The 25,587-nt window shown below is 40.2% G+C and overlaps 1 protein-coding gene across 1 annotated transcript in view; it reads left to right on the top strand.

Moving 5' to 3' along the window:
* HMGA2 (high mobility group AT-hook 2) overlaps window positions 1-17,335 on the top strand; it is a 127,745-nt gene extending 110,410 nt beyond the window's left edge. The window contains exons 4-5 of the mRNA XM_045553426.1: window positions 3,108-3,140; window positions 14,365-17,335. Of these exons, the coding sequence (XP_045409382.1) occupies window positions 3,108-3,140; window positions 14,365-14,412 (81 nt within the window). The 3' untranslated portion in view covers window positions 14,413-17,335. The remainder of the gene's footprint in view (window positions 1-3,107; window positions 3,141-14,364) is intronic.
* The last annotated feature ends 8,252 nt before the right edge of the window (window positions 17,336-25,587 follow it).

Genomic DNA, 25,587 nt, shown 5'->3' with positions numbered 1-25,587 from the left:
GTCTTTTTTTTTTTTTTTTTATTTTAAGGAATAGAATAGGTTTCTTCAGCGCATTATACAGGGGATTAAGAGAATTAGTAAACTTGGGTTGTTTTAGTTTTAAAAATGATCTCAGGAGATTATTTCAATGCCCTATGCCTTAGTGTCCCTATGAGAAAATGAAAACAATAAAGCCTGGGCCCTCCCCATCACAAAGGGGGAGATGTTAAAAATATAAAGGATTTTAGCTGCTGTTTAGGAAATGCATGTGCAAAATACTACTCGTGCATGAAAATACACTGTTAACAACACTGAAGATTAATGTGCATGGCTGATATTATTCAGGTCTTCTTATAAAAATGTAGTGGCCAATCATGTTTTTAATGCCACGAACCCTGAGGAGCAACTGGTTTCTTGGTATCAGCACTTAGCTCTAAGCTAAGGGATGCCTCCAGGAACATAAGAGACTTGCAGTTTGTTTGGTGTCCAAAAAGCTTTCCAGACAGCAGTTTGTTTCCTTTCCGTTTTTATGAATGGCGGTAGTATTATGCTTCAGTCTGCGTTTTCTACCAAAGCCATTCATAAAAATAAAAACAAAACAAAATAACAACAAAAAACTTTCTCTGCATAGTCTGGAGCCATTGGGTGCCAGGGGCTGGGAAAACATCCTAGCAGCCCTAACCCCAACCAGCACTGAAAGTATTCAAGGGTCTGTTTGTTTGGTGATCTGAAAAGTATGAAGTGCTGTGTCTAAGGGTAGCTGGTAGAAGTTCCGTGACACGAACTAGGCTGGGAGCCAGGGCTGGCAGAGTTTCAGACATTGTCTTTCCCCTCATTGAAGTGTCAGGACCTAATTCATGGAAAATTGGGTGAGCTGGCAGCCCTTTCAGAGGATTTCATTGAGCCACAGTGTGCAGGAGTCACATGAATGTGGGATCTTCGGCCAAAAAAGGAGGGGGATTTCTGAGCAGTAAGAACCAGTCAGCCTGCAAGAATGTGTGTGGATTTGAAACGGTTTGGGAGTAAACATGTGTACAGGTGTAATCGGCAGGAAAAAAGAGGAGGAAGAAATGTGGTCTCTTCTTACAAATGACCCTTTTGAAATGAATCCTCTGTTAGCACATGCTTTTTGAGTCCTAAGGGGAAAGAAGTCCTAATCATCCTTGGTTCAATTCCACCTGGAGAAAACATCATGTCAAAACGTGGGCTTTGATGATGATGTCATCTCTACTGTGATTTAAAGTCAGAGGGAAGAATGGTTTTTTTTTTTGGTGGAGCAAAAGTATCTTGCCATTTATTTCATTTTTATCTTTTGCATCTAAAAAAAGCTCCAGTAGAGATTTTTATGTAACATTTTTAACATACTAGCAATAAAACTGTGCACTCCCACAGAAATTCTGAGAGGAAGGAAAATGAATAGGAGCTCATGATCTAGTGAATTTAACCTAACTTGTGTTATTTGGGAGAACTGTAGCAATTTTATTTTCTTTCATTTGTACGATGAAAGCATGTCACTATCCCCATCAAAGTAGCTCAGTTTTATTCACAAGTCTCAGGGCTGTGTAGATAGAGTAGGTCAGGCTTACGTTCAGACGTGAGAGTGAGTACTAGAAGTAATCCACCAAAAAGCCTGGGCTTCATATCCACCTTTTACAGTACCACAGAATAGTAAATATTTTCTAGTATTCCATTGGAAAATTAATTTAGACAGACAGAAAAAAGTTTCCTCAGATGTTTCACTCAAAATAGGAGAGTTTTGCTGTACACATACAAGGAAACATATATCAGTATGGATATGACACAATATATTCTTCATATGATACCATCAAAAAAGTGAACAAATTTACAGAATGGAAGAAGATGTTTGCAAATCGTGTATCTGATAAGGGACTTGTATCCAGAACATTAGAAGAACTCTTAAAACTCATTTATGAAGAGACAAGCAAATTTTTTAAATGGGCAAAGGATTTAAGTAAACATCTCTCCACAGAAGGTATACAAATGGCCAATAAGCACATGAAAAGATGTTGAACATTGTTAGCAGTGAGGGAAACTCAAATCAGAACAGCAAAGACATTCAACTTCACACCCAGTTGGGTGTCTGTAATCAAAAAGACAGGCAGTGACAAATGTTGGCTTGTATGTGGAGAAACTGGAATTCTCAGACATTGCTGGTGGGGCTGCTTTGGAAAACCGTCTGGCAGCTCCAGAAAAAATGAAACAAAGAATTGCTATTTGATGCAGCCATTCCATTCCTAGGTGTACACCCATAAGAAATGAAAACATGTCCACACTAAAATGTTCATAGTAGCATTATTCATAATAACCAAAAGGTGGCAACAACCCAGATGTCCGTCAGCTAATGAATGGATAGGTAAGATGTGGTATTATCTATACAATGAAATATTATTGGGCCATACAAAGGAATGAACTACTGATGCTACCACAAGGATGACCCTAGAAAATACTAGGCCAGTAAAAGAAGCCAGACACAAAGGATTCTTGCATGCATGCGCTCTCTCTCTCTCCTCTCTTTCTCTTTACATATATATATATATATAGTATGATTCTGTTTGCATGCAATGTCCAGAGTAGGCAAATATATAGAAACAGAAAGTAGATTTGTGGTCGATGTGGCGTGGGAGGGCAGCTAGGGAGGTGGAGGGGAATGAAGAGTGACCGCTGATGGGTACAGGGTTTCTGTTAGAAGAAATGAAAATGTTCTAAGTTTGATGATGGTGATGGCTATACAGCCCTTTGCATATACTATAAGCCTTTGAATTATATACTTCAAATGAGTGAATTAGACATCTTCACTCCTCAGTTTTGTGATACGGAGACTAAAAACAAAGTGAATCAAACAGTTAAGGTTATTTTGATATAGTTCGTATGTATGCCAGAATTTAATTGGGAATTGTTGTCATGGAGATGACCTGTGTTGTATTTCCTTAAAATAGAGAGATCATGAATAAACACCTTTTAGCCTTAGATAAACCATTTGAACTTTAAATGTTCCTCTTTTCTTTGCAGACAACTGTCTGTGTTTGAAACATGTATACCTAATTTTTTCCATAATGTATGTTTCCATTTAAAGTATAACACTTCTTTTTTTTTTTTTTCTTCCTTAGCCACAACAAGTCGTTCAGAAGAAGCCTGCTCAGGTAAGGAATGGCCGTTATGATTTTTTTCTCCCAATTAATATAAAAAGTAAAGTGAAATATATAGTGAAAAAATGTCCCCCAATAAAACCTTTAATTAGTATTTTTCTAATTTTGATTATGTCAGCATTGCAGTATTCTTGAAGGTTTTTTGTATCCTACAAAGTCAGGAATATATAGTCTGAAATTCTGTCGTTAAAAACCCCAAAACTCAAGGTCTTAAGTGTACAAAGAAAATATAAATACTTTTAGTAATAAAACTAGTTTATTTCAGTGCTTCATATATAAAACAAATATTTAATCTTATCATATGTTTTAATAATTCTTAAACATCAGATTTTATCCTTTTCACCTGACTGTCTATATTTCATTGACTTGACATGGGATTTATGAGTTGCAAAATATTTTATGATCCATGACTGGAAACATATCTGTTCATTGAATTATTTCATAACATTTGATGATCCCAAAATACCCCAAGGGAGGCTGGGAAAGTAGGAAGTTAAATTGTACTAATGTGCAGATTGATGAACTCTCAGGTCTTGTTTAAATGACTGAAATACAGTCTCTGAAGTTTTTGGACACATCAAAATTAGAAACCAGCTTTACTTCTCTAGTTCCATATGCCTGCAGTTCCTTATCCAAACTACATCTATACATAGAAACACAAAAATCATATTTATCGAGGAAGTATAACTTGAAGAAAGCAAAACTGAAGAATAAATTAATCATGATTGTGAAGAATGTGAGCCATTATTGAAGTGTAAGAATGTCGTGCTGTTCTCTTCTCTTCTGGGTTTATATAGACACCTTGGAGATCTAGATGGTATCATGCAGAACCTGCTAAAGTCAGTCATTAAACAGTGTCCTGAGTTACCAAGGTCCTTGTAGAATCTCTTTCACATAATGTCAAATATCCATGGAATCTTTTTCCCTAGAGGTCTTTAAAAATTACGTTGCATCCTGTTCTCTTAAGACAGTGTTGCTTTGCCTGGGAAAGACCATTGGGCCACCTTATACGTCTCCTGTTCTTTAAAAATTCCTGGAAAAGAACTGAAGCTTTTAAACACATGTAAGGATGCAAGGAAACTGTATTCAGATAATTACTTGTGAACTTTAAGTGGAATAAAAACAGAATTACCACCAAAAAAAATCATTCTCATTGCTGCTCCCATATTTAAAAGTCAAGAGTGGGAGGGGGGCACTAAAAATACTTAGTGTTTGAGTGTTTGTAAGCAATGCTGAACAAAATAAAATATAAACAAAAACTTAACTTTTTAAGTAGGAGAATGTTTAGCCTCTCATCTTTCATCAGTGCAAAAAATCAAGAGAAAGTAAATTGATAATTCTGTGCATTTGAATCAAAGGATACTGCAGGGTTCACTTTGGTGTCGTAGGCTGTGAACTACAGATTAATAACTTTACGTGGTCCCTCTTCTTGCTGTTGTAGGGGAGATGAGTCAAACAAAAAAAGCAGTCACCGCATCTGAGAAATGTGCAATCTAATTCAGCGGTTCTTAACCTTGGCTGCATATTAGAATTACCTAGAGATTACATACATACATATATATATATATATATATATATATATGCCTGCACCCTGTTCTGTGGTGTGTAGGAGCCTGCTCTAGTAAGTAAACTGAACATCTCTTCTGAATTTTACATTCAGTGATGTGAAGTAGGTAGCTTGAAATCCACTGTGGTGGGAGTGTTTACGCCATGGAATTTGACAAATACAACAAATGAGGACTTTGTTTCCTGGACGGCAAGTTGTTCTGCATTTACCTACGTACCAATGGCCCCAGTCTTCAGGGATCCTGTTGATTTGGTCTGGAGACCTAAGCATCAGTATTTTTTATGAACTCCCTGAATCATTCTAATGTGCAACCAGGGATGAAGATACTCAGTGAAAACACATGCGATGTTTGAAAATTTGTTGAGCAAATGACCACAGGATGTCAATGTATATGGAGCTCATAGGGGATACAGATGAATGAGTGGAATGTCTCAGGTTATTAAGGGGATGGTACCCTGAAGAGTGGAATTGTTATGGTTTTGTCTGATTTTGGGGTTGTTTAGTTTCAGAAAGGAAAATGGAGACATAAATTAAGGGAAAGAAAGGAAGACGTTATAGTTAAGATGAATGGTATATGCAAAGGTAGAGAAGCAGGAACAAATACATCATAGGTGGAGATTATTAATGTGGCTGAAAACTGGACATTAATACACCAAGAAATAATGTAAGTGGAATCACAATTCATTTCCCAAGAAAATCAGCAATCTCCAAGGAGCCACAAGTGATTGAGTTGCTCTTCACTGATACTCTGGCTGTCATACAGACCCTGCTCTAGATTTCCCCTTTAAAGGAGAGGTGTTCAGATTCAGAATTAGATAAAAGAACATGAGCTCACTGGGCTGCCTAATTTATATTGTCTAAGGACACAGTGATGAATTCTGTAAACACGGGGACTACATGAATGCTCATGGAGGATAATGTAAATTCTGCACTACGTTCAAAAGAATCTCTTTTTTCCCCATCTGTTTCTTTCAAAATATCCTCCCAGATGGCCTTTCCATGTGGCAATCTGGATTAACTCAGGCTGATATCCTTTCTTTATCAACAGCATTTTGAAGGATTACATTCAGATTCTGTTTTGAGGTGGTAAAGAGTTTAGCACAAGTAAATATTATACATCTAAATAAAAGGGCTCAGTGGTGTGTAAAGAGACCTAGGTTTTCCTTCCTGGCCCCACCCCTGTGGGCTAATTAATTTACCTTTGCCCTATTTATCCACCTAGGAAATGGGGTAATACTAATGCCTCTGTTCTTACTCCCAAGAATACGAGAGATTCATAATCATATGAATTCCAGGGGGCATTATGTTCTGACTTATTTTTGGCTTCTACATTTTTCATTTCTAGAGGTGTATATTTTCAAAAATTCTAGAATTCTAATCAACTCAGAAGTATTAACTTTTTGACCTCCAGTGTTTTCACTGAATGTTTTTAAAGTCAGAATTTTATTTAACTAGGGGAAATTTTATAGCAATTGCTATATCCTATTGTTAGGGCTAAAGCAGTCAGAATCACCTTCCTTGCATGTATGTTACCTGTTTGGGGAATTACAAAGACTCTGTGGTAGAGTATCCTCATGCCATCAAACTCTGACACCTCCTCAGAGCTTCAAAAATGTACCTTCTTGAAACTGGGCTACAAAATAGCAAAGTTTGTTCTGAGGAGACAAATTCAGAATTATGATAAATCTCAACATCTACATATGTGCTTGTGCTTGTATATACAAGTACATGTGTCTAGAGAGAAATAAAAACTAAAGGGAAACCCTACTGTGGGGAGTTGGAAAATCCACCAGGTGCCATCGTTGCAAACCTCAAGTGTGTCCCATAATCCTAATGGGAAAGTTAATAGCCTCTTAAAAATCTGAAGGGGAAAATCTGCAATATTCACATTAACTTTTTTTTTTAATTCCCAAACCAGTGAAAACAAAGCTTACTAGAGAACTCTACTATATTTTCATTTAAAGTGACAAAATAAGCGATATATAGAAATTAGCTAATTAGAGACAAATAGAAATTAGCTCATTTTTTAGCAATTTGAGTAGTTGAATTCTCAGCCATATGGATTACATTCTTAACTTTAGTAGGAAATGGAGGTAGGGTTTTCTTTTATTTTTAATAAAAGACACACCGTAGAAGTATCAGATTATTATTGTTGATAGAGGGTGCTTTTGTTTCTTTTCTATTTTGATAAAAATACATCTCTTTCCATCTCAGATGTCTAAAAATGTTTTGCTAGTTTATCAGATAATCTTACTGTTTCTTGGTGTTCCCTTTTTAAGGATTTAACCTGAGATTAGAAGTGACTCCTTTATATATAAAATTCAGACATTATTTTTCACCTTTCTTCCCCACTCAAAGGGAAAACACATTTTTAGAACCTCAACAGTTTCCCATCCTTTCAATCTACTTTCCTCATTGTTGTACAGCCCTAGCAAGCTATGCCTCTAGCGATTAGGACAGGTATAAACCTGCTCCATTTCAATTTCCCAGTGAGAGAATTGGAAAGTTTTCAGTTTCTCAAAGACCGGAAACAAAGCTCTCTGTTTCAAAATAGAGTTTTTACCTGCAAGTAACATCTTCTGTGGGTGGTGTGCATCAGGGCAAAGAAATCTCAGTAAGCCTTGGATATCAGGGGATTTTCCCCCCTTAAAAAAAATGGTGAATGTTTTTACAGAGACTTCAAGGGCAGTTTTAAGAATGTTTATATTTCAGACAACCTAAACATTGTTTGGAGCAAAATGAGAGATTTCATTTTGGGACAAGCAAGTTGATGAATTGCAGTCAGCATTTTTTTCTTAAAGAAGGCATTTTTACTGAGGGCTTTTAGTCTAGACATACAAAGAAGGAAGGAAGAGAGGGGACAGCATTCTCACTCTAACACTCATCTTTTACATGGTACCTTGGCCACTGCAGTAAATAGTTCATAATAAATCAGGCTTACAAATAGTCACTCGTCTACTCACTCAGGGAGCATAGTGATTTATACCGCCTAAGTCATAAAGAGTACTGATTTATTTATTTTCTTACTTATGCTCTTTCAAGCTGGTAAAACATTTTGTGGGCCGGTAAATGTTTAGTACCAACTGGCAAAACATGAAGAATCATATCAAAGGCTGCCCTGAGTGGCACTGTTTTGTTGTATAGGAAATACTTTTTGATTTAACCTCTGACCTCTGACACTATTACAAAGGTCAGAGGAAAAGGAGAGAGCGAAGTAGACACTGACGTTTAACCCTTAATAAAGTAGTTCAGGGACATAACAACAGCACAGGGAAATTGGAGGGCAGAGGAAGCATATCAAAATGATTATTAACTGTAAACAGATGAAGTAATTAGCTAACAGTTGAAATACAGGAATATTGGCAACAAGAAGTCAGCTGTTTCTTGCCAGGGAATATCTTGTAGAGATGACATAGCTTCTAACAAAAGTGAAAGAACATCACTCAATTTGGGGCAATTTATAAAACTCCAAAAGGCAAAATTTAGTATTTATGAACTTTGACAGGCTTGCTGTAGGAGTTTTTTAAAAGTGTGATTGTTTTTAACTGTGTGGGGAAGTCTGTGGATTAGGCTAAAAATAAGATGGCAGTGGCTACCTGCTTTTCCCATTCCTGTTGCAGAATGCTTTTCCTCTGCATTGGGATGTGAACTGGCTAAAACCCAATTATTCATTCCACATTTAAACTTTCTTCTTACTGTCCAAACTTCTTGACCCAAATTAATATGGAACAAATAGCAACTGGCTTTAAAACCTGGTCTTCCTAAGAAAATCCTTAATGATTGATTAGAAATAAGTTGCTTTGTCTAAGACACTTCCTTTACATTCAGAAAATGTTTGCTGGACACTCAAATGTCTACTGAATAATTATTTGTTGACTTACAGTTATTGATATTTTTATAATCTTATTCAAAAGTCATAGCTCTGGATAATGAAAAACATTTGGTGCAGTAATGATTAAAATCCAGAAATATTCTGTTCCCTGGCAACAAATGCAACAGCTATGCAAAATTTTATACATACAGAAAACAAAAGAAAAAGATTTTTCCTAGTCTGTCCTATTAATAAGCACATCTGGAACATAACCATTCAGCAGCCTTTAACCTACCCACATATAAAAACTACTTTGCATAAAAATAAGGGCATTCCTCAACAGTTTTGGAAATGTAGAAATAAATTCCCTTCTTATGAACACTTTCTTCATGCAACGACCCCCTTGCTGCATCTTTAGCTATTAACTGCAAGGCTCCTTTGATAAGAATTGTACCTGGCATGGAAAATGGATTAAACTTGGAATCCTCAGGAATCATGACTCCTGAAACTTGCAATTAGTTTGTACATAAAATGATTTTCCTATCTGAAAAATGTGAGTAGCACCTCAAGATTTTTATTTAAATAGCCCTCCATCCCAAGAAAAAGAAATTGGTAGTATTCCAGGGCCCAGTGTTGGATCCATTACAATATTTTCAATGGTGGAACTCAGTTGAGAGTACGAACAAGACAGGCAGGAGTACATTTTAGGAATCTAAGACTTCCTATTTTATTTTCTTTTGGGGACATTGTTTAATAATTTTTATTTCTCAAAATTCTATCATTGAATCACAGGTAAAGAAATAATCACAGAATGAGTCACTGAAATTAATAATCACAGTTCCACACTGTAATCCTACAGGCTTTTTACTCCTTTTCAAAGTTTTCCCATGTGGTTGTCACATTTTTTTCTCACACAACCCTGCAGTGCAGCTAGATGTGTATTGTCATTACTGGTCTGACATGGAGGGAGAAGGCACAGGTTACACAACCTGTTAGTGTCACGGCTGGCACCTGCTGTCAGTGACATCTAAGATCAACCTCCTTTACCTTAAACATGCCCTGGAGAGACCTCAAAACCAATTTTATTAAGTTGATGCTAACTCACACAAAGTAGTCCTGGCACTTCTAGGTTTTTATACACATAATGTAAAAATAAAAACAAGATCAGTACAAGTGCTGTACATATCTCAACTTCCCAAGTCTCTTTTTGAAAAACATATTTCCCTCCTATCATTTCCACCAGAATCCCTTGCACTTGCCAGATTCTATGTGCTATATATGTTCCATTTAACATGTTTTTAAGAAATCTGTAAAGTTTTCCTAGTTGGAGGAAATAATCGCTTTCCATTAAGTTAAACAGACCCAATCCATTTTAAATTAAAATATCTGACAGAGAAATAGAAAAACTCAGCCCTTGTAGTCTTGCGGGTCACTTAGCTGCAGATGGAACTTGAAAAATTGGTTCCTGGTCATTGCGGCTGGGAAGGAGAGCCCTTTGTTTCTGTTCCGACAAGACCAACTCGAGGTATTTGTGAACATGAAAAACTCTTAAATTTGTTGTTCTGAGAGGAGTTGAACTTACTAAGATGATAAAAAGAATGTCATTCAGCCATAACTACCCTTTCTAGACTACCAGGTTTATTGGCAAGATAGCCTAAATCACAAATGTATTTCTGGCCTGCAGCATCACATAATAAAAGAGTTGCAGAATTCTTTGTAGTTAAGAAAAAAATATAAGGACTTATTAAAGCTGACACGGATTTTTGTGATTTTTGCACTCCTTACAACACACAAAGAGGGGCATTGTGGTGACACAACCCTTGAGTTTGCAGGGAGGGCATTTCCATTTCCCAGTTCCATTTGGAACCCACTGGCCTCTCTTCCACTGCAGACCTGCTGTTTAGTCTGCATCTGAAAATTAAACCCAGAGCTTCAGCTCTTAGCATTAAATCCTGAACTTTCTTGCAGCGCACACCCTCGCCCGTGCTTGTGTGGTAAGAGCTCTGATTAAACTCAAGACATTTTAAAATTCCAGCCAGCATTAGAACTTAAGATTGGATATTGGGCTGTCATTGGCCTCCTTTTTAATCAATTAGCTGAAATGTACCCAAAAGTATGTATCACATGCACCATGTTGAACCAAATTAAAAGAACAGTGATATGTGCAAACTATATTTCTGGGTTTTAGTGGGTTTTGTTTTTTATTTTCAAGCTTAGCCAAAGCAATGAAAGAGTTACATTTATTAAATTCCTTGTTTCATGAACAAAAGAAAAACTAAAGCAAAGTGAGTGCAATTTTCCAATAGTTATAATAAAAATATAGTTCTCCAATTCTGCCCACCCCTTTCCCCTCTCATCAGTTTCCTGCCAGAAAAAGTCACATGTTTAGTCCTGGTGTGATGTAGCTTCACTTGTCTTTGCAAAGTGGCCACATGAATGGCCGGGAGCTGTTCAATGTTTAGAGACCTTAGTGGCCGATGCTCATAAAAATGTCACTGTGCACTTCCACTTTGAAAAGTCCTTTCATCTTCACATTCCTGAAGCCCCATTCTAACAGGTAAGTCTTCTTGACCAGAGAGCTGCTGTTTAGCCCTCCCATCCCACCACCTCATCCCAAGTGAGAGAGATGTGTGTAACTCTTAGCAACAATAAGTCTCCTTATTATTTCAAGGCTGTTCCAAGAGAGCTACACAAGCTCAAAGTTCCTTTGGCCATTATGTGGCAACCATAAAGTAATTTTTAAAGATGTGGAGGTGCAAGCTATTGTCTGCAACACATGGCCATGTCTTCTAAGTTATCAAAGAGGATTGAAGCACAGGGGTCCCTACCAACACTGTGGTACTCTGTACTCTGTTACAGAAATAAGATTCTTTGGGTACTTTGGAGCCAGCTCCTTGTTCTCCATGTCACCTGTTTCTGTCCCCTCTTTGTACCACAAAAATGCCCTGTGTGAAGTCCAGCCAAACGGTGACGCTTAGCAGCTGAGAGTGGGTTTTCCAGCGTCATTCCTAACAGGGAGGATTGTGCGTCTCTTCATGGCCCACACACTTGTGTTACAGCAGCCACACATGTAGCAGAACCCAAGTCACTGGGAAGGCGAGAACTGAGGTTTGCAGAGGTAGGAAGTGCCACCCACCCTGCCAGCGTCATCTGTTTTGCAGCCATACCTTCCTCTGGAGGGTGGCCAGCTGGGGCTATGCCAAGAAGGGAGAGTCCCCTACTAACTAGACATTTAACAAAACCTTCGCTCTGAGAGTGTGAGAGCCACAGTACCTCCAAAAGCTTAATGGAGTGAGACTCCCACCCCCAACATCCTAGTCATGTTCCCAATACTAATTGATGGTTACTAGTAGAAGAATTTCAAGGTTGGCGGAAAGATGCATTAATAAAACAACTCACCCTGTTGCATTAAGGACTGTTAAGTAAAGAAAACGGCATGAGAGACCATTCAGCAGAGTTGTGTCTAAGGGATCGGAATATCAGGCGTTTCGGGAGCTCAGATCAAACAAAGTGTCTGGGAATGTTTTGAAAAGCTGATCGCATTCCATCTAGTACAAGGTCTTTGTAAGTTCATGGCCTGAAAATTCTACTTCCTTCCAGATTTAGAAGTACCTTGGTTTCCAGAGAGCACAGAAGAATCAAGCAGTTAGAAATGGAATAATCACTGCTCAATCCAGCTTGACTGCATTCGATTAATTTGTGAACTGTGAGAAGGAGAAATAAAATAGACCTTCCGGCTCTTATGCCGTGGTCTGTTTCAGAGTAGCCAGCTAAGTCCACAACTCATGTCATAGTGAGAAGTGAGTCATTTGGGGACGGACGAAGAGTATCTGCCCAACAGCTTAGTGACTTTCTGGAATTTAAATATTAAGTGAAAAGACAAGGTCACAGGGCAGCTGATCCCTGGCTTGTCCCTCTTTCGTCTGTCCATGGCTTTGATCATGCCACATCCTCCTTTGTGGCCAGGACTCCACAGAGAATCTCAGGGTCATGGCCTGTTGCCTAGTCAAGAGGTATAAACCTGATGCTGAAATATGTGACGCCCGCAGGGTGGGGGTTGGGAGGAAAGGGGAGGTAGCTTCCTACGTTCCACATTTCCCACAAAACCCAAAGCAGACTAAACAAAACTGGTGTGAAATCTCATGACTTGATGCTGCCGTGGTTCTATTTTTTAAGCTGCAATCCATTCATTTGTATGTGTGTTTATTCCCAGGATTTACAGCTCTCTCAGTCTTTGGGGGAAAGAGAATGTTTGAAACCTTTTGCAAAGGGTTTGCAAGTAAGCAGCGGCCTGTGATTAAGGCCCACGATAGAGTCTGTGTAAGTGCGTGCGTGTTTGTGTGTGTGTGCGCACACGCGTGCATTCATATGAGTGTGTGAGCGCCCGTTCATGTGGGCTTTTTTCCTCCCAGTTTGCTGCTTTTACGCAAAAGCGTCACACATGGTAGCATTTAGGAGCCCCTTCACAGCTGAAGTGTTTCAAACACTAATGAATGGAAGTTTGGTCATATAACGCAGACAAGCTTTAAGGCATGCTTTACTGAATGGTGTACTGTAGTGACCTGGGAAAGGAAGAGAGGTATAAATTGTGTCGGTTAGCCACCCAGACAAAATGAAGCCATGTGGAAAATCAAATCTATTAAAGTATGAAGACTGTTATAAGCTGTTTTAAGCTGGTCATTCTTAAAGGGGCTCCGTTTGCTGCAGGAGTAAATGTTTACCTCTTCTCCCAGATCTTTTTCACATGCCGTCTTAGGAGACAGTGTGCAGCATTTGATAAAAATCATCCTCTCGCTAACGACGCTTTTATCAGAAATGTTTATTGTCTCCGCTTTACCACCCATGTCCTGAAAGGTACTGCACATTTGTTAAATAAGCAAAAGGAAAGAGAGCTTTGCGGCTCAAGCCAGCTCGCAGAAACCCCAACAAATTCCAGAGCCATAAGGAATCAGAAAAAGGGAAAGAGAAGGAGGAATTAGATTTACATGAAGAGGGGGCCCTGCAAAAACATGTATGTTAGATTTTCTCTGCTGGGCCAGCCCACTGTCAACTGTTTGGTCGATGTGGATTTAGTATTGAGACTGAGCAGTTATGCTGAACTTTCGTTATTGTCTCAAAATGTGCCTTACCAAATACGAGAATGAAGAAATAGATTTGGAAAGGTTTGTCATCCGCTCTTGCAGCTCTTTCTGGGCTCCCGCTCTCACACTGCCTTTGCTCAGTGGCACAAGGGTCACATGCAGGTTCTGCCACCAGCCTGACTCGGCCCAAATCCTGGCCCCCCTCACCCTGTAACTCTGGGCACATGAGTTGTCTGCACCTTGGTTTTCTCATCTGTAAAACAGGAATACTACCAGACAGTACCTGAATGCATCTGGTAAGCACTATAAAAATATCGACTATCATGGCCCGTTTCTGGGAGATGGGTTTATTCATGCCTTAAGAAAGGATCCCTTTAACTTTATTTTTCTTACTTGTATGCCAGTTTTTAAAACTGATGACTGGCATGCTGTCGGGAAACATTCATCCATTTCTTTTTTTTTCCTAATTGGCGAGTAAGCTTGCATTGCCCTGACATTCTCTAGACGGCAAACAATTGAATTTGCTGACCAGCCGCCATGATGTCAAGCCTTAAGTCAACAGTAGCTAATGACCGCTCTGGGAAAAAACAACACCTTGATTCTTCAATTACAGTTTAAGAAGCCCTGGGAATGAGGGCTTGCCAATCACCATCATCCTCTTTTGAAGCAAGCATAATGTGCTGTGGAAGGCGGTCACCTCTGAACTGTCTGCAGGAGCAGCCCACGCAGCGTAATGGTTGTGCCCTTTGTGTGTTCCAGGAGGAAACTGAAGAGACATCCTCACAAGAGTCCGCGGAAGAAGATTAGGGGGCACCGACATTCGATTTCTACCTCAGCAGCAGTTGGATCTTTTGAAGGGAGAAGACACTGCAGTGACCACTTATTCTCTGTTGCCATGGTCTTTCCACGGTCACCTGGGCGGGGCGGGGCGGGGCGGGGGACGGGAGGGGGCGGGGCGGGGAGAAATCACATAACCTTAAAAAGGACTATATTAATCACCTTCTTTGTAATCCCTTCACAGTCCCAGGTTTAGTGAAAAACTGCTGTAAACACAGGGGACACAGTTTAACAATGCAACTTTTAATTACTGTTCTCTTTTTTCTTAACCTACTAATAGTTTGTTGATCTGATAAGCAAGAGTGGGTGGGTGAGAAAAACTCTGACTTGGGCCGAGTCAATCACTGCACTGCATGCGAACAAGAGACGTGTCACACTCGTGACGTCGGGCATTCATATAGGAAAAGCGCGGTGTGTGACGCTGCGTCTGCCTCCAGTACCACCGCACCCGCTCTCCGTAGTGAATCCCTCTGTTTAGAACACCAAAGATAAGGACTAGATACTACTTTCTCTCTTCCATATAATCTTGTAGAACACTTACTTGATGATTTTTAACTTTTTATTTCTAAATGAGACGAAATGCTGATGTATCCTTTCATTCAGCTAACACACCAGAAAAGGTTATGTTCATTTTTCAAAAAGGGAAGTAAGCAAACAAATATTGCCAACTCCTATATTTATGGATATCACACATATCAGTAGGAGTAATAAATTTACTCATAGCACTCTTTTTTTTTTTTTTTTTTTTTTTTTTTCAGAATAACACTTCATTTTCAGGAAATCTACTTCCTACAGAGCCAAATGCCATTTAGCAATAAATAACACTTGTCAGCCTCAGAGCATTTAAGGAACCTAGACAAGTAAAATTATCCTCTTTGTAATTTAATGAAAAGATACAACAGAATAATGCATGATGAACTCACCTGAATTATGAGGTGGGAGGAGCGAAATCTAAATTTCTTTTGCTATAGTTATATGAGAATTTAAAAAGCAAAATAAGCAGTCTCTCTCTCTCTCTCTCTCTCTTTCTCTTTTCATTGTGTATCGGTTTCCGTGAAAGACCTAAATACCACTTACCTCAAATTAAGCTTATGTGTTACTTCAAGTAATACGTTTTGACATAAGATGGTTGACTGAGGTGCTTTGGTTCACCATCTCTTCATTCAAACTGCACTTTTAGCCAGAGATGCAATATATCCCCACTACTCAATACTACCTCTGAATGTTACAATGAATTTACAGTCTAGTACTTATTACATGCTGCTATACACAAGCAATGCAAGAAAAAAACGTACTGGGTAGGTGATTCTAATCATCTGCAGTTCTTTTTATACACTTAATTACAGTTAAAGAAACAGTCTCCTTACTGTGTTTCAGCATGGGTATGTATTTTTCTATGTTTTTTTTTAATTAAAATTTTACAAATACTTGTTTCAGCTTCTCTGCTAGATTTCTACATTAACTTGAATATTTTTTAACCAAGTCGCTCCTAGGTTCTTAAGGATAATTTTCCTCAATCACACTACACATCACACAAAATTTGACTGTAATGTTTAAATATTACCCTCCAAGTCTGTACCTCAAATGAATTGTTTAAGGAAATGGACTAATTGACTTGCAAAGACCTACCTCCAGACTTCAAAAGGAATGATCTTGTTACTTGCAGCCTTCATTTTTCTCAATGTTTGAAATAGTTCAAACTGCAACTATCCCTAATCCAAACTATTTTTGTAAAAGTCATTTGATAGAAAGGAACACATTTTTACGTACTTTTGCAAAATAAGTAAATAAATAATAAATACGTAAAGTAAAAGCCAACCTTCAAAGAAACTTGAAGCTTTGTAGGTGAGATGCAACAAGCTCAGCTTTTGCATAATGCAATCAAAAATATGTGTTTTTAAGATTAGTTGAATATAAGAAAATGCTTGACAAATATTTTCATGTATTTTACACAAATGTGATTTTTGTACTATGTCTCAACCAGATTTATTTTAAGCGCTTCTTATGTAGAGTTTTTATGCCTTTCTCTCCTAGTGAGTGTGCTGACTTTTTAACATGCTATTATCAACTGGGCCAGGAGGTAGTTTCTCATGACGGCTTGTGTCAGTATGGCTTTTAGTACTGAAGTGACATGAAACTCAAAACCATCTCTCTTCCAGCCGCTTCAGGGAGGTAGTTGCAAAGGCCACATACCTCTCTGAGACTGGCAGATCGCTCACTGTTGTGAAATCACCAAAGGAGCTATGGAGAGAATTAAAACTCAACATTACTGTTAACTGTGCATTAAATAAGCAAATAAACAGTGGCTCATAAAAATAAAAGTCACATTCCATATCTTTGGATGGGCCTTTTAGAAACCTCATTGGCCAGCTCATAAAATCAAAGCAGTTGCTCATGTTGGCCAAACTTGGAGCACTGAGTGATTTCCATCTCTGATGAAGTTACACTTTTATTTCCTGTACGTTGTACAATCAAAACACACTACTACCTCTTAAGTCCCAGTATACCTCATTTTTCATACTGAAAAAAAAGAAGCTTGTGGCCAATGGAACAGTAAGAACATCATAAAATTTTTATATATATAGTTTATTTTTGTGGGAGATAAATTTTATAGGACTGTTCTTTGCTGTTGTTGGTCACAGCTAAGTAAGACTGGACATTTAACTTTTCTACCATTTCTGCAAGTTAGGTATGTTTGCAGGAGAAAAGTATCAAGACGTTTAACTGCAGTTGACTTTCTCCCTGTTCCTTTGAGTGTCTTCTAACTTTATTCTTTGTTCTTCATGTAGAATTGCTGTCTAAGATTGTACTTTGAATCGCTTGCTTGTTGAAAATATTTCTCTAGTGGATTATCACTGTCTGTTCTGCACAATAAACATAACAGCCTCTGTGATCCCCACGTGTTTTGATTCCTGCTCTTTGTCACAATTCCATTAAATGAGTAATAAAGTTTGGTCAAAACAGGTGGAGGAGGGAGACACTCACAAGTCATTTTGTTGCACCCCCTGCATATCGAATGGCCTTACCTTTGCCCATACACCAACATAAAGTGTGTTTTTAGGTATCATACTTCTTAAATCAGCTGTCCTGAAGTCATCTTTCAGATTCTGACATTTAATTCCACAGAGAAAACCTTGGAAGAAATGCAAAGGAAGAATAGGCTATAGTTTAAAACCACAGAATCTTTATGTAAGGCTGGCATCTACGTTTGTAAGGGAAGTAACTGATACACCAATTATCCCTGAAGTAACATTTGGAGAGAGATCTAGAAGTTTGGCCAAAAGAATAAGAAATGAAAATCACAAAGTGTCTCCTAAATAGGAGTCTTTTAATTAATTCTATAAAAACCATTAGCAGAATCAGAATTATTCCAACCAAGTTCAAAGTCATCTTTGCACTTCAATTGCTGATTATGAATAAATCCAGGATTTTAATAAGCTAAAACTTAGGCCAGGTACGGTGGCTCATTCTTGTAATCCTAGCACTCTGGGAGGCCGAGGCGGGAGGCTTGCTTGAGCTCAGGAGTTCAAGATCAGCCTGAGCAAGAGCAAGACCCCCATCTCTACTAAAAATAGAAAAAGTAGCTGGACGTGGTGGCACGTGCCTGTAGTCCCAGCTACTCAGGAGGCTGAGGCAGGAGAATCACTTGAGCCCAGGAATTTGAGGTTGTGGCGAGCTACAATTAATGCCACTGCACTCTAACCAAGGCAACAGAGTGAGACTGTCTCAAAAAAAAAAAAAAAAAAGCTGAAACTTTTGGTTTGTGCTATCACCATTGTTAGTAAAACTCTTTTTTCCTTTAGCTTCTTAGGAGAAATTTGTTTATAGGAAGAATTTGCCCATTTTAAGACATCTTTCAGGAAATTTGTTGTCAAACTTACTACTTCATTCTTTTATTCATTTATTCTCACTCCCAATATACTGTGAGTGCCTACTTTGTGGCAGGCCCCAGACCAAGAGGCCCTTCAAAAGATTACCTCATTGGAGAACATTGTGCAGGTACAGAAATAGTAACAGCACAGGCAGCATGTGAATAGCACTAAGTAAATTGTTTAGGTAACAAGTTGTAAGAGTTCAGGAGGGAAAGCCACTTTCTTCTGTGTGGGTCATTTACCTACATCATCAGTTCAGCCTAATAGACCAAATGCATTTAATATAACCAGTCTCTTCATTTTTATTAGAAAAGCACTTAAGAAGCAATTCCTTCTTGAAAATTAAAATAAACAAACCAAGAGAGAATCTTTGGCTTGAAAGAGAAAGAATAAGAAATTATCTGTCTAGAATAGGATAAGTAGATGAATAGCATAAAGTTTTTACCATATTTTGGAGATGATGCCCACTAAATGATCTTTGAATCAGGTTTGGGTTTTTTTTTATGTTAAAGTATTGCTTTTATACAACGTATGAAGAAATCTTACAAGTTTACATCTAGGTTCGAAGAAGATGTCCCCCAAAAATCAGCCAATGCATTCAAATAACATTGGGGCCTCTAGTATGTTCTGTATATTGTTTAGAGCAATAAAGGTAAATGAAACCTCAGCCCTGCCCACAAAGAGCCAAAACCTCTGATGAGGGAGCTGGACCCGAGGGAAATCTATGTAAGTTTAATATTACCAGGTTACCCTACATAATGGATGCATCCTGATCTCCCTGCCAATCCCAGGGACAAATCACAGGCTCTCACAAAAGGGCTTTAAGGTCACCATCAGAGAGGGATCCTGGGGCTGCCAGGACAGTGAGTTTCAGCCAATGCAGCATTTCATATAGGAGTATGGGGATGGGGTGTATTTTTCAACAGGGCTAAGGGGACTCTTTGGTGAATTCAAGAATGGTAAGTCGTTTAGGAGTATGGGCAGAAATGAAAACAGAACTAAAGGATGAATAGCACACCAGCCAGGAGGCATATGATGCAAACTCAGACTATAGCAAAACTTCAGAGAAGTGAAACAAGAAGAAGCCCAAGACCCACAATGGTGGTGCACACCTATAGCCCTAGCTAGTGAGGAGGTTAAGGCAGGAGGGTCACTTAAGCTCAGGAGTTCAAGTCCAGCCTGGACAACATAGCAAGACTCTGCTTCTTGGGGGGAAAAAGAAGAAGCCCAAGAGCAGAGAAGAGGGCAAAATGGATGAATGGATGTGCTTCTTTTCAAGTTAGCTCCGTTTATGTGGGATGTCTTTTTATTGAACAAGACTAATTCTTAGAGTTAGGTAAGGTCATCCTTGAGCAATTACTCTTCAGATCTAGGAAGTCTGGCCTAAAAGGGGAAGAGAAGCTGAAAAGAATCAAAATAACTTTTGAGATATGTAATACAGATGGACAGTGACCAGGGAATCTAAAGGCAACAGCAGAGGTCTATGCCCCCGGGCTGAGTTGAGCCTTCTGCAAAACTTGGTGATCTGCCCTCTTGCTGAAGCAGGTGGGAAATGGCTGCAGATGTGACCCTCTGCCTGGCTCTCTGCTCCTCGATCCTCATTCTCTGCATTCAGGATCTCACCGTGCTAAGCCAGCCATGCCTCTGTTCCACTCTCATGCCAAGACCCAGTTCTGGCCCCTGGGAAAATGCCTCATGTCAGTGAGCAATACCCCACTTTGTGCCTGGTTTACAATAGCTGGGTTCTTGGTTTTTGCCTTTGAACCTTACTGGACCCCTTGATGACCTGCCCTCACCTCATGCATCCAAGGCTAGGCCTTTGCCTTATTCGTCACAGCCTTCCCAGGGCCCTAAGTCCTTCCCCTGTACCTCCACCAACCTTGGGGCTGACCGCTTGTGACCTGTCACTCCCATCTTTCCTTCTCATCTCATCTGGTTACCTATTTTCTCACTCTTCAATTTCACCTGTCCTATGGCTTCCCTGATCCTAGATTAAGCAAACATTCCTGGGGACATGAAATAGCAACACTTGAGAATGCTCCACTGCTAGAACCCAGGTCGTAGGGTCAGAAGAAACTTGCCTTAGGAGGAAAATGGTAGACACAGGTGTAGCCCCTTAGTCTGCTCCCCTGAGCACCTAGAGAGGTAGGAGCAAGGAGGAGCCCTGTAACACACTACCGTGACTGCTCCCTGAGTCCTGGAGGTCCAACAGCTCCAGTGCCCTCCCAAACCATGTCACTGATGTGTGCTGTTCTGCTGGGCTTGGTCAGGTCTTAGAGGAACCTAAGAAAGAGGAGTTGCCATTCAAGTACTCCAAGAGATGCAGTGAAACAAAGAAAAAGTTAGTATTAAAATTCAGGTAGTTCCATCACCTTTCAAAAATGGTGATGACTGATATTTAGGGACAAGACATCCCATTGCACCATAGGATGCAAATTGCTGAGAGTGTGGACTCTGGGGCTGGAGTACCTGGGTTTGAGTCCTAGCTCTGCCAGTAACTAGCTGGGCACCTTGGACAAGTTACATCACCATTCTGGGATCAATTTTTTTCACATTTAAACAGAAATAACGGTATCTACAGAAAATGATTATTGCAAAGATAAGTCAATACATGTGAGCTGATTAAAAGCACTGGTATATCTAAGGCACTATATGGTGCTAGCTGTTATTTGCTATCATGCCTCTGGCTGCAGGGTAAGCTTAAAGCTTTTTCTCCTCTAGTGTCTATCATTATTTGATCTTTGGCACACAGAGATATCCACAGATCACAGTCGGAAATGCCCTAGGGTTTCAAGCACCATTTTGATTGTACATTCCATATATGGAAATCAGTAATATACGTACATACGCCTTTTTCCCTTGTGGTTTGTACCGTGTTTGATCTCAGTGGATTTGGCTACTAAAGGGAGTCACCCCTGGAAAATCAGCAAAATGCAAATTGCGTCCATTACAGTGACAGCCTTAGTAGTCCCTGATCCCCGGCAGCTTCGCTTTCTGCTGTCAGGTCCAGGCCATCCTCAGCCTTGGTTGCTGCAGCCTCCTGACTTTGGCCTTGGCTGGAAGTATCTCAGTTGGCTTCCTGGTGGTTTCCTCCTCCTGGCTGATGATAGCACACAGCTACTCCTTCAGATTCCAGCCTCCAGCTGTGGCCCACCCACCTAGTGGAGCTGAGCTGCAGGCACTTCCGTAGCCAATCTTTGCACCTCATTAGCATTCTTTAGGCCACCTAATTGTCCTCTTCTACCTAGTACTTTTCTGCTGAACTTGGGCTGATCTGTATCTCTATAATGCCAAAGGTTATCAAAGGGAAACCTAAGGATTCTAGGTGCCTTGGGCAAAGAATAATTGAAGATTTAGCGAAATTCTAGGAAAGTAAAGGCATGTAGAACAAACAAGGAGACAGATTTCTCCCGTTTTCGATTTTCCCTAATGAGTGGTCAGAACTGGATGCCCATCTTTCACCCCTGTTACGTCTTTGGCCAGGCCAGCAGCTCCGGCACTAGAAATGAATGGTTACATTAGCAGGAATTCCTTCGACAGCACGTGCCATAAACCCCTTTCAGAATGGCTTAAGCCAAAAAGAAAACGTAGTGTCCCAGCTGATAAACGGAGAAGTCTGGGACACTGGACTTGATCCCGGGATGTGGCCGGGAGTCTGACTGTATATATCCCGCAGTTCAGCTTTTTTCCAGCTTGGCTTCATTCTCAGGTAGGTTCTCCTCTACTGGTGACAAGGTAGTGGCTAGAAGCCCCAGATACACCTCCTCTTGGTCTAGCAAACTCTACAGAAAGATACTTATATTTTTTCAATATTTTCAACAAAATCTTGGGGCTGAATAGTACTGGGCTAACCTGGATCTCAGGCTGGTCACTGTACCAGTCATTCTGTTGGGGGCAGCTGGGCTGTGGAAAGGAGGAAGCACTGATTGGCAAGATCAGATGTGGGTCACATGTCTGTCCCCAGAACCAGTCCAGGAAGGGGGACCTTTGCGAGTGAGCAGGAGGGGAGGGAGGCGGGCCAGCCCCACGTGAAACATAAAATGGGTGATGCCCCAAAGGAAAATCCAAGTACACTTTCAGGAGAAAGGAAAATAGACACAGGAGAAGGGAAAGACAACAGCTGCCTGTAACAGTGGCACAGCAGGTCTCACTGGATAGCCAGAAACCGAGGTGAGATCCATGTGAGCAGGGCTTCGTAACTCCCCGGCCTTTGCTATTAACATCAACAGAAGACAAATACCCTGAGAGTTGCTGGCCTGGCAGTGGACTTCACAGGGGGACAAAGAAACCTTGTTTGAAGCCAGTGGGACTTTGCTGTTTCTCACCACAGCGCCTATCTCACCACCACGTTAGCCTATCTTGACTGGAAAAAATAATAATTCTTTTCACATCCTCATTTTTTGCTTGAAAACTACTTTCACAAATTTCCTTTCTTTTCATCTTCAGCCCCATGCTGGATGATAGAGCAGGTATTATTATTATTATGTTACAGATGGGTTGACTGAGGCTCAGAGAGCACAAGTGACTGACTTGGGGTGACAGTTAGTAAATGACAGAGCATAACGTAATCCCAGGTTCCACACTGTCTCCTCTAGGCTAATGTGCATCCATAGAATATTCCATGCAAACGCTGCTCAGTATAAACCTTCCCTTGTGCACACATCCCTAACGTATTTAATCCTAGCTGCCCAGGCTTAAATTAGATTTTCGTAAGTCGGTTTTCCAAGGGACCTCCAAAATAACAGGACAACAGTCTCCAAGTCTGCAGTACCCATCAACTGGAATTCTTCCTTGGGTTGCAGAGCACCTAAACCCAGCTATTCGTCCCATTTAGCAATCCAAGAATAAACATCAGGAGAGTATGAGCTCTAATAGATTGAAGGGATTCTCTAGACTGCAGCAAGCAAGCTGGCTATAGGACTCAGAACATTCTACAGGACCCCCAAAGTTTAAGGCCCCATTCTTTTATCTTTAGTCCCCAGATCTGTAGGTTCAACAAAGTTCGTTGTCGCTTTGTCTCTTAAATCAGACACCAGGTAGGTTGATATATGGACATTATTTACTACCATAGGATACATTTTTCCATAAAATAATTATGTTTAGTCTAATCCCCAGCCAATTTAATACAATCATGAACAATAAAACCTGCAATTCAACTAGCTAATGAAAATGTGAAGCTTACCCAAATCCACAAGATACATTGTACTGCCTGTCCGACTGTTGCAGAAGTCATCTTTACAAACCTAAGATCCTCAAATACCTCTTGAACGTGTCCACTTTCTCTTTGTCTCCGTTGCCACGACTACAGTTCAAGCCACCATCATATTTTGTGTGCTCCAGGTAGTCTCCTCTCATTTCAGTTCTTTCTCCTCCCACAGCAAACGTCAACTTTCTAACCACACAAACCGATCATAAATCGAATGCTAAGTAAAATTCAAAATCTTTTCTATGGCCCAAATGGCCCTGCCGAGTCTGGCTCCTACTTCCTTTCCCAGACTGAGCTTTCTCTGTCTGTTTGACTTCGTGCTCACTGGCCTCAGGATGGCTTGGAATCCACCATTCTCTTTCCTGGAACCTTGAACACTTTCTCAGAGGCTCTAGTACCCTCTGCCTGGGGGATGCTTTCCCTTCTAGGCCCCTCTTCCACCCTAGCAAACCTCTTCTTTATTCTTCAGATCTCAGTTTGAATGTTTCCCCCTCTAGGGTAACTTCTTTGCCTTCTTACTCTCCGTATCCTGACATACAGTCAGATCCTCTAGAGTTTACTCTCCAGAGACACTCTAGCCTGTTCCCTGGTAGCAATTACTGCAGTTGTCACTCACCAGTTGTGTGATGTGCCCCCTGTGGATCTTGAGGGCAGATCTATCTTGCCACCTTTGTATTCCTAGCATCTGGCACAGTGGCTGACCACAGTAGCCCCTCCAAAACTGCCTGAATGAATGAACGAATGAATGGACCACACCCAGACCTTGACTCAAAATTCCTCTTCCGTCCCCCCTGCAGGGCTCTGTGCACCAAACCTCTCTGTCACCTCCACATCACTCCCTCAATACATCCAATAAAATATCTCCTCTGCTCCATTCCTGCAAGTTCAGCTTTCTGCCAGCACATTCATCTTGAAAAAAATATCTGAAAAACAAATGAACTGACAACAGACGCTCCATAGACAAACGCCTAACGTGGGGTCAGATATAGTATGTACTCGAGTCAGACATTGGTGGCTTTGAACTACGCAGCATCTATTTTATTTTACCTCTGGTAACAGAACTTTTTCTTTTTCCTTTAGGAAATTTCTTTCCCTCACTCTCAGCCTGTGAGGTTCAGCTGGAGCTGACATCCACTCCCTGGTGGCAGGGGAGGATATGTGACTTAGGTCAGGCCAGTTGACATATTTCAAACCTCTGACTGATTCCAGCATAGGCACACAACCCAAGGCAAGCCCATGAGATTTAATGTCAGCACTTTTCTGGGACTACTAGGAAAGTGAGCCCTTCTCACTTTGGTAGGCTTGAAGCTGGTATGCCACGTGCCTGCAGCTTCTGAGGGGAGGGTGTTGAGGAGGCGAGCATGTGGCCATAGCATGCGACGAGCTTGCCTAAGAATGAATCCAGCACAGAAAGCACAGACAAAATCTGGAGATAGACCAAGTGTTGAAGACTTTGTTTGAACCACTGGAGTGGTTGATCCTACTGTGCTTGGAGCTTTTCAGTTACCTGAGCAAATAAAGTTTCTTCTATTCTTGAAGTTCGTCAGAGTTGGGTTTTTCTCACTTTCACCCAGAAGTATCCTGACTATGCCATAAATTATAAAATGAATAAATACGTGAGCACAGTGAAAGAGAGCAAAACTGACCTTCGGAAGACCGTTATTGTAGTCACACTCCTTCAACCCTCAGACTGTGAGACCTTGGACAAAGCTCTGTTTCGGTTTCCTTATCTATAAACCGAGGATGATGGTTGGATCAGATCTTTAATATCCTTTCTAGGTTTAAAATTCTAGTATTCTGTGATACTAAGATGTCCACAAAGCTGAAACACAAAGGAACTAGTTCATAGGGGTGAGAATTTAGATTAAGAGGTGGTAAAGGAAATAGTAGTGGATGGAGGGAACTTTCCTGGCTCTGCTGTATCTCACTTGTGCACAGCTTCCCAGTGTATTTCCAGGTTAGAGAAATGAGGAACCTCCTGAACTGATAATAGAACCTACTAGAGTTTGAAACCAACAAATAAAAAAATAGCAACCCCACAAGCAACAGTGGAGTTTATTTCAGTGT

Source organism: Lemur catta, chromosome 6, assembly GCF_020740605.2.
Source record: "Lemur catta isolate mLemCat1 chromosome 6, mLemCat1.pri, whole genome shotgun sequence".
Classification (NCBI taxonomy): Eukaryota; Metazoa; Chordata; class Mammalia; order Primates; family Lemuridae; genus Lemur; species Lemur catta.
This window is presented reverse-complemented; position numbering and strand designations above follow the sequence as displayed.